General features: G+C 40.3%; 1 protein-coding gene across 2 annotated transcripts in view; it reads right to left on the reverse strand.

The window, feature by feature from the left end:
• Nucleotides 1–8,266, reverse strand: part of dmap1 (DNA methyltransferase 1 associated protein 1) — a 9,093-nt gene extending 827 nt beyond the window's left edge. Inside the window, exons 1-10 of one of the 2 annotated variants that reach the window (XR_006825200.1) lie at nucleotides 7,827–8,266; nucleotides 7,524–7,615; nucleotides 6,789–6,984; nucleotides 6,443–6,601; nucleotides 6,150–6,317; nucleotides 5,739–5,924; nucleotides 5,355–5,426; nucleotides 4,613–4,685; nucleotides 3,550–3,902; nucleotides 1,335–1,455 (exon numbers count right to left, since the gene is read on the reverse strand). Coding sequence is in view for 1 of the 2 variants with exons in the window: in XM_046050345.1 (XP_045906301.1) it covers nucleotides 1,396–1,455; nucleotides 3,550–3,902; nucleotides 4,613–4,685; nucleotides 5,355–5,426; nucleotides 5,739–5,924; nucleotides 6,150–6,317; nucleotides 6,443–6,601; nucleotides 6,789–6,984; nucleotides 7,524–7,615; nucleotides 7,827–7,922 (1,455 nt within the window). In the remaining variant the exon portion in view is untranslated. Of the gene's footprint in view, nucleotides 1–634; nucleotides 1,456–3,549; nucleotides 3,903–4,612; nucleotides 4,686–5,354; nucleotides 5,427–5,738; nucleotides 5,925–6,149; nucleotides 6,318–6,442; nucleotides 6,602–6,788; nucleotides 6,985–7,523; nucleotides 7,616–7,826 lie in introns of those variants that run through there. The other variant, XM_046050345.1, reaches the window with a different exon arrangement.
• Nucleotides 8,267–8,736: the final 470 nt, after the last annotated feature.

Consider the following 8,736-nt stretch of genomic DNA (forward strand, 5'->3'; position numbering starts at 1 on the left):
CAAGACTTGAACAAAGATGGTTCAAATATAAAGTACTGTTTTTTTGTTTCTTGCATCTGAGTAAATGATTTCTTTAGCAGAAATAACAGTGAAATAAAGTAAATCACATTTGGATTTTAATTTCTTAGGTTTAAATCTTCATTTGTAGTTCTGAAGTAATTTGGAGTTTGTATGCAGATTGCAGTACCTGAAATACTTAATATTTAATAATAATAATACTTTTGCAGTGTATATATCTATGGAGATATATAAATACACACAGATGCCCAGATCACAGTACTGCCTTCTGCCGGGCAAATGTATGCAAAATTTGCATAGAAATTAATGTCTAAGTAGGCTAAATGACATAATTGACATGCAATTAGCAATATTATAGAAAGGGGACCTAATGAAGTTTCAGTGGCTGTGCCAACCTAAAAATGATCGCTGCTTAATTATCATATTAATGAAGTCATTAGTTGTCACTTAACTTAGATGACAGGTAAGGTAAGAATGTCATGATCCTACAATTTCCCCGGCAAATGTGTATTCAACACTAATTACCTCCAAGTTAAGATCTCGTCTGAGAAAGAAAAAAAGTGCTTGGAATGTTAAAGGAACCACAATGGCAAAAACGTGCATAACACGCAGCAAGAAAAGAAAAGAATGAGGTTTATTGGATCACTGACTAAAGCATCGTCAAGGTCAAGGTCACCTGAGGAGAAACAACACAAGTCAGCTCCACTAGTCCAATATAAAAGCACAGGCATCAGATGGAACCCCAATCTGAGAGAGCGCAAGACGCACTCTTGGTCAGGAGGGAGCTACAGAGAGTACTAAAGGCTAAGACAAAAACACATTTCCAGTAAACAGTATGGCATGATTAGGCTACAAAAAATCTCAGATGGGTCAAATGAGCATTGCGGCTCGAGGTCCTCCCACTCCCAGAGTCTCTTCTTTCATTCCAATTCATTTCAATTACCCAGTCATTCCCACCTTCTTCCCCCTGTCCCGATTAGCTCAGCCTGGCAATTTACAGTTGATCTTGCCTCATCTAAGGCTGAGCAATGGTGAAGGCAGGGAGACGAGCAGTAATGGAATGAAATGTCACTCAGTTGTTGCCTTTGTCAGAAAGATGCTGGGCAGGCCAGGTTGGGATGGGTTTGGAGAGGTCTCATCGGTATGTGATAATTTGTGTGTGTGTGTGTGTGTGTGTGTGTGTGTGTGTGTGTGTGTGTGTGTGTGTGTGTGTGTGTGTGTGTGTGTGTGTGTGTGCAAAAAATGGACAGAAACATGGTCCTGCTCCTGTGTCCCTCTTGTCCAACCATAAAACTTGTGGAAGTCTCCACCGTGACCAGAGTAACTAGCACAAACCCCTTGCCCGCCACCGTGTACCAGCTGGTGCTCTCGCCCTCATCATGGCTTCTTCACTTTTTTTACTGAAGACGAGCTGGATGCCGACTCTCTGCGTTTGCGCTGAAATGTGATACACAAAACATTCACATCAATTACCATTTTCTGGCCATTACCAGAACATGTTTGCTAATCTGCCAAACAAGCTGGCCATAAATAGTCAATGTTGTTTAATGAATGACAGGACCAACACATTACAAACACGAGGAATGAGGCAGGCAGTAGACTTGCTTGAGATGTGTAACAATCCCCCCCCCCATTTTCTACCAATTTGAAATTCCCAGTTCTCAGTGCCGTGCCTAAATTGAATCACAACTTGGATTCGTCTGCTGTGAGACTTGAATTTCTGAGACTTGACTTGAGACTTCAAGGCAAAAAGCAGAGGAGATCAATAAATGTTTGAAAAATGCAATATCATATGTAGTTTTGAATAATCACAATCGTATGAAAAACATAACCAGGAGGCGTGCAACATGTCCATAACATAATCAGGACTCGATATGTGTCCTGTTGTCCTGGGGATGATAGACAATGTGTTTGGGACAAAGAGAAATAATCTCTGGGACGAAAGGGATTGTGTGTGTGTTTATTTATTACTCACTTCATTAATCACTTAGCAAGACAAACTGGATTGACCGAGCGTTGACTACAACGGAGCACGTCTTCTCATGCTGTTTCAATAGTCACTATCTCTGGCTGGCTGCTCACCTGTTACTGCGGTACAGGTCCATCTATCCTCTCAGTCACAGACTGCTTGCTGACCTCTCAATCACGCTGCGTAGGCTAATGCCTTGAGCAGACTACACGACTTTCAGCGTCGGCCAATGGCCTTGCCATTACACTACACAACTTGCTGTCCTGTGACAGAAGTCTTGAAGTCTTTGTGGCGTTCACGTTACGTGACTGATCGGTGACAGGGGGCCACACACTACACGAACTGACAACGACTAAACGACCAAACCACGTTTTGTCAAGAAAAAACAAGTGAAGAAACGGGAAATGACGCAAACCTACAAATGAAACTTCTATTGTTTGTTATTATAAAGATACCAATTACAAAGGCAAAAATATGGGTGAAAGAATGGATTAGCACATGCAGGTAGTAGGAAGTGTCTGAGCTACAGAGAGGTGGAGGTGAGTAAAAAGTGTTAGTTGCCTGCTCTGCCAGCTGCCTGCTCTCATTGGCTGGATGTGGATGTTGAGTTGGCCGACTCTTCCAGATATTTGGCACGCTAGATATCTGGCAGACGTCGGCGATGTGTCAGAAATGTGTCGGGGAGCCATTTTGATGTATCGTTGTGTAGTTCACACATAATGACTGGCGACCGCAGATCGACCGCTGACTTACCCCCGATCACAGCCTGACAGTCGCAGAGCTCGCCGAGGGGCAAATCTAGGCTTAACACGTTAAGCGCCACACATCAATCTTCTCACGCAGTCAAAAACAAATCTATATTCTGATAACGTCGACTAGCAGCAAGAATCATCTCCACCCAGCTCATGACATACGCCGTAATAGTAAAGTAAATGTGCAGAAAGTTTTGAACATGAGCATAAAAGCTGCTGAAACACAGGAGCTATTAAAGTCCAGGAGTTTATTACTGAATAAAAATTAAATCATTTATCATCAAGGAAAAAAGGTGCCCCAACAAATAACTTGTTTTGTATTTAGATCTCTTTGAGCAAAATAAATCTTATTTATTCTATCAATTTATCATAATTATTTTGTCACCAACAACTATAGAGGATAATAACAAAGTAAAGAAACAACATTTTGATTTTGGGATGCTTTCCTTGTTGATGCTTTACTTGTTTTTCAGTACGGTTATGGGATGGGAGGGGGAAAAAGTTAGTCTGGATTCCTTAAATAATGCTTTCAGCTGCTGGCACCAGATTAAAATGGAGCAAACTCTAAATTCAGACAAGAGAATTAGGATTAAAAGAGCCTTTTTTTGTTTTCGTCAAATATTTAAAATTATTATAATAATAATAATAATTATTTTCATTTATCTAGTGCATTAATTATTATATCCACAAGACCTGGAGGGGTTGCTTTATGGGGAATATGTGATTTAAATTTCATATATATATAAAAAAAATGTTTTGAATTTTTGGTGATGGTTTGGAAGACTTTGAGTCTAATCAGTGCAGACTCACTGAGTTGGGGGTAAGTGGTGCTCCTACAACATCAATGATCTGCTCCTTGACTTCCACCTTGATGTCGTCCGCACTCGGCCAGGACTGAGCTTCACTTCCAGGAGTGGATGCTGTATTGCTGTTGGTGACGTTGAGTTCTCCACTCTGCGTCGCAGCAGCTGGTCCGGCCACTGTAATTCCACCACCCCCACCTCCGCTCCCGGCCTTTAGTAGGGCCTCATAGCGATGACGCAGCATCTGTTGTTCGTATTCACAATTGCTGTGGGCCTGCTTCAGCTCGTACAGAAGCACTAGGTCACTACGCAGCTCGTTGAACATCTGAACAATCTCCTCTGTGGGCATGGGGTTAAGATCTGGATCCACAAAGGAAAGGATGAATGAAAAGTGAGACTAAAGCGCTTTGACTAAAACAACACAAAAATAGTTTAATTAATTGATAGGTTATTATGGTAAGTAGAATATAATGGCATGATGTATGTATTTGTCCCAAACTGTGCAGTACAGTGTAGATAGTGTAGCAAAGCCTTGCTAGTCAGTCTATCCCAAAAGATACAGTTAAAATGTCGGGAGGTCCACTTATCTTCCGCTCAGATTTTGCTCTGGTACTGCTCAAACTTGGATTTTGGCGCTAGCGCTGAGCGATTTGAGTGGAGCAGGGAGAGATCTCAGTTGACAGCGAAGAGATATTGAGCGCAGCGGCCTGGATCCGCTTTCAACGACCAGCTTTGTAAGCGAGGACTGGAAATTCTCATCGCTCCATTCCGCTCGCACGCTCTTGCTCCTATTGTATGTCTAAGCTTACTGCTGTTAAACCACACAGTCCTCTTTTTGATTTGTACACATTTCAAAAAAGTCAGAATATTCCCATAAGTGGTTGTTTTTCAAAGTAAAGAAGAAGAAAAAATTATTTTATTTTTATTTTCTCCGCTGTACTGAAAACACCAAACTGGCACCACTAAATACCTAAGATAGGATCTTAATATGTCTGTTTATACTTCTGTTGCAGAGGAGATTTCTAAATGTAAAACTTTGAAATGTTTGCAGATTGTTTAATCACACTCACCCACTCCTTGCTCTATCAGGATCTGCTCAATGGCCTTAATCTTCTTCTGGCCTACTGAGCTTGGCAGTTTCATCTGAATCACACACACAAACACGCAGAGAGAAACACACACATGCCAACACACATAAGGGTGTGATTTAAGGTGTCGGAGATATTAGGATAAACAGCTACACCTCGGGGCTTTTAATTCGTATGAAATGCACTTCAGCGAGCCAGATCAAAATGTCTTTATCCACTGAACTCTGTCTGACTGATTAGCTAGAGGGGTACTCCACTCCTTTAGCTGCGCTAATGCATTTTCCATAGAGAGCGGCAGCTCCTCATCAGTCTTAAAGATGAATAAGAGTCCCCTTGCTATGTCTTACAGATATTGGCTAGTCACTAACAGAATTAATCATCACAGTGCTAATGAGAAATAGCTAACCCAAGTCAGACATTCTGGTTTCTCACATACATCAACTGTAGGGTCAAGCTTCACTTAAACTCTTTTTTTATTAATAGATTGAACAATTCAAAAGTTTTTCTAACTGTATGTTTTAACATCAATTCCAATGATAAATGTCAACACAGTACAGAGATTATTTCTGACGACTGTAGTTCCAGGTTTGTTCTTTGTTTCAGATTGAGGTTTTAAGTTCCTCACTGGTATTTGAGAGCCAAAGTCAAGCTTTAAGTTGAAATTGCCTTTCAGAATACTAGTTTTTCTAGTTTTAATACCTTAATAACATCTAACTATACTCACCCTCTGACTGCGCAGTGTGACTCCCGCTGATTTGAAGTCAGGGAACTTGATGCCTGCGGTCTCTGGAACAGCCTAAATAAGAAGAAATAACTGATAAGAGACCAAATATGACAGCCCTCTGAACTTTGAATAGAGCTGACATAAAATAATTATTATGGGATAATTCAGGCCTTAACAATGATTCACAAACTGGGACACAAAAGCCACCATAGTTTATTTGAGAAAAAGCTGTTCCATCAAAATAATATAAAATGATTCATACAAAATATTGAGAGTGAGCTGAATCCTAATTATTTCAGTGCACTACTGCATTGAATAAGCACGCTCATTTCTCAGTTGGCTGCTTTTGCTTTACTTAACTCATTGTATGAGTGCATATCATACCGGTTTTTCAGTTTCTCTTTTTTGTGGAAGCTTCTTCTTAGAAACCCTCTTTTCGGCTCGCCTTAACTCTGTGGTTGTGTCAGCTGCCTTAATGAGTTTCTGCAGATCCTGGGCCTTCTTCTCACGCTCTTTCTTCCTAGTCTCAATCTTCCTTAGCTCCTGAATAAGATATTCCTCTTCTGCCACCTGCAGGAAAAACAAGAAAAGTGCAATCTTAATTTTTTTAAAGGACTGGCAAACATCTTACAATGTTTTTATTTTTTCACAAAAGACATTAATGCATCAACCCTTCAGTTATAAGTGATTTGTGCTCTGCATGATGCTTCTCATCTTGGATGGGCAATAAGTTATGAAAGCTTAACAACACCAGAATAAGAATTCAAATCCAAATCAAATTACAAAGTTACTAACTTGTTCAGGTGTGCGATTGAAGAGCTTCTCCAGTTGCTCTTTACGGCGCCTTTCATGGCCTGCATCAAAGATGTAGATCTTGGGTTCTGTGCCTGAAGCTGCACGGACCTTGGTCAGCTTACCACAAATACTGTAATACCGTTCTTTCAGGTCCTCCACAGAACGTTTCTGAAAAGCATAAATGGCAGAATGTTGCAACAAATATGCACTTTCACTTACATCATTATGCATTTTGCAATATATCCTCAGTGCAAAGGAACACGAGTACTGTAGATGAGTGGCTGAATTATTACCCTGTATTGCTGGTAATCATAACGGTCGTGGACAACTACGAAGCGCAGGTCAAAGCGCTTGCACAGGTCAAACAGGTGGTCTGTTTCTGCTTTAGTCCAGCCATCATCATGGAGATGCATCTGATACTCCTGCTCGGAGTACACTGGTACCTGCACTGTCTGTAAAAGGCAGACAGGAGAAGAGAGAATGCAGTGAATCAGTATGAATAACTGACAAGAGTAAGTGTGTATATATCTGAAAAGGAGGAGATGACAGAAGAGTACGAAGGGTAGCTGTAAAAATCCATCCTTTGTGTTTATATTGTATGAGCAGTTAGACTAAAGAGGAAACTTTAGTCATCCCTACCTTATTGAAGCGGGCAAAAGGGTAGTCTTTGCCCTCCTCTGCCACACGTCTCCAGTGGTGGAATATAGCCCCATCCCTGCGAGCTGGATTAGTGAAGGGCATCCACTTCCAGGGACGCACCTTTTTACAGCCAAGCTTGGCTTTTACCGTCCTGTAGCCCTGTGTAGTATCACTAGGCAGCAAAGGGGGTGCATCTCTGGGGATCGAGAGGAAAAACAAGTCTTTGTTAAAGCGAGGGTACACACTATGTGGAAAATCTGCTTTAAGTATTTGGTAATCCAACCAGCTCAATTAGGATATTCAGCACAGACAAACAAATAACATTTTAAAAACATCTAACTCCTTTGCAGTGTCAAGTTGAGAGCTCAAGGATATAGAGTGTAAGTTTTCAGCTATTCCTAGGATGGCATCATAGAAAACACACCAAAAAAATAGACAAGCTCTCCCTCTCAGTGTAGCCTTAACCTGAACCCTTCCACTGCTCGACTGTCTAAACATGCCACTCACTGGACTGTCATTGTTCTTAATATCTGATTCAAACCCTAGAAAATAATGGCATCGGTTGACATTGTTTCCCTTCTTTCTTTGACTCTATTATGAACCATCTTCATCCATGGAAGAGAGAAAATGCTCCCGCTTCTCATTTTTGTCCAGATCCCCTTCCTCATGCAACTTATTACACACACATTTGAAAACCTTACACTGATTTAAGACAAACTCAAAAGGAGCCCATACTTTTTATCTGAATATAGCAGAGCATAGACCTCTCGGTGCATTCCCTCTGGTCTCTTGAAGGTCAGCGTTTCTGTTGTCTTCTTGTTTTTTTTCTGAGACATGTCACGGAAAAATTGGTTATTTATCTTAAAGAAAACGTTTATAAACAGAAGTATTGCACAAAATAACATACTTTCTGTGGGAATGGCACGGTTTTGTGTTTGAGTCCCACAGCCTGTGTAACGCTTTGAATACTGGGTAAAATGAGGAAAACGTACATGAATACTGGGACAAGCATAATTGTATATTATGATTATCTCTCACCTTGTCTGAGTTGATGAGATCTTTCTTGCTGATAGGACCGTCATTTTCTCCTCCAGTCAACTCCAGAATATCCCTGACATCCGCACCAGTAGCCATTACTTTAAATGTTGTTAATCAGCGCTTCTCACAACCTGTCAAACGTAAACGCAGTTCATTCATTTACAGGCGCCCATTCAGTAATGTGGTAACGTTACTATCCAACGAATACGCTCCTACTAAGCTAAAGGCGAACGCTAACGTTGTTATTTTCTAAGCTACGTTACGTTACATTTACAAACAGCCAAGTAATGATTTTGTAAGATTTGTATTCGTAATGTTACAGTGAGCGTTTCTACTATACGTTAAAGCTGTGAGGCTATTAATAACAATAACTCCAAGCTATTGTTAAGGCTAGGTGAGTAGCTAAGTTAGCCACCTAAACCAACACCACTTCCGTCCCCGATGACGTCGTTGTGATTATAGAGACCTAATCAATAATTGACTGTCGCCCCTGTGAGGTCTGGCGGTAAACTGCATAGTCTTCCTCTTTTTTTTTTATTTCAAATAACTAAAAGTAACACTGAAAACGCCAACAGGGTTATGATACAATAATATAATTATAACAATAGCTCAACGAATAATTTAGATAAACTTGTTGATACATGAAATAAAACATATGAACATGTTCTTTCTTTAATGTGATTTGTTGTTGTCAAGTTTTTGTTTTGTGTTTGAATTAGAGAAACACTGAATAACAACAGTTCTTTGTGAGACCTTTTCTCAGAAGAGAACTACAACAATCACCTTGTTGTAAACAAATCAGTTTTTATCTTTATCTTGCTTTATCTCCAGGTAAATCATCCTTTCTTTTGTTTTCTTTTCAAACTGACAGCTGGCAGAGAACTGAAAGTGACTTCTTAGTGACATCATC

Source organism: Micropterus dolomieu, linkage group LG05 (assembly GCF_021292245.1).
Source record: "Micropterus dolomieu isolate WLL.071019.BEF.003 ecotype Adirondacks linkage group LG05, ASM2129224v1, whole genome shotgun sequence".
NCBI classification, from domain to species: domain Eukaryota; kingdom Metazoa; phylum Chordata; class Actinopteri; order Centrarchiformes; family Centrarchidae; genus Micropterus; species Micropterus dolomieu.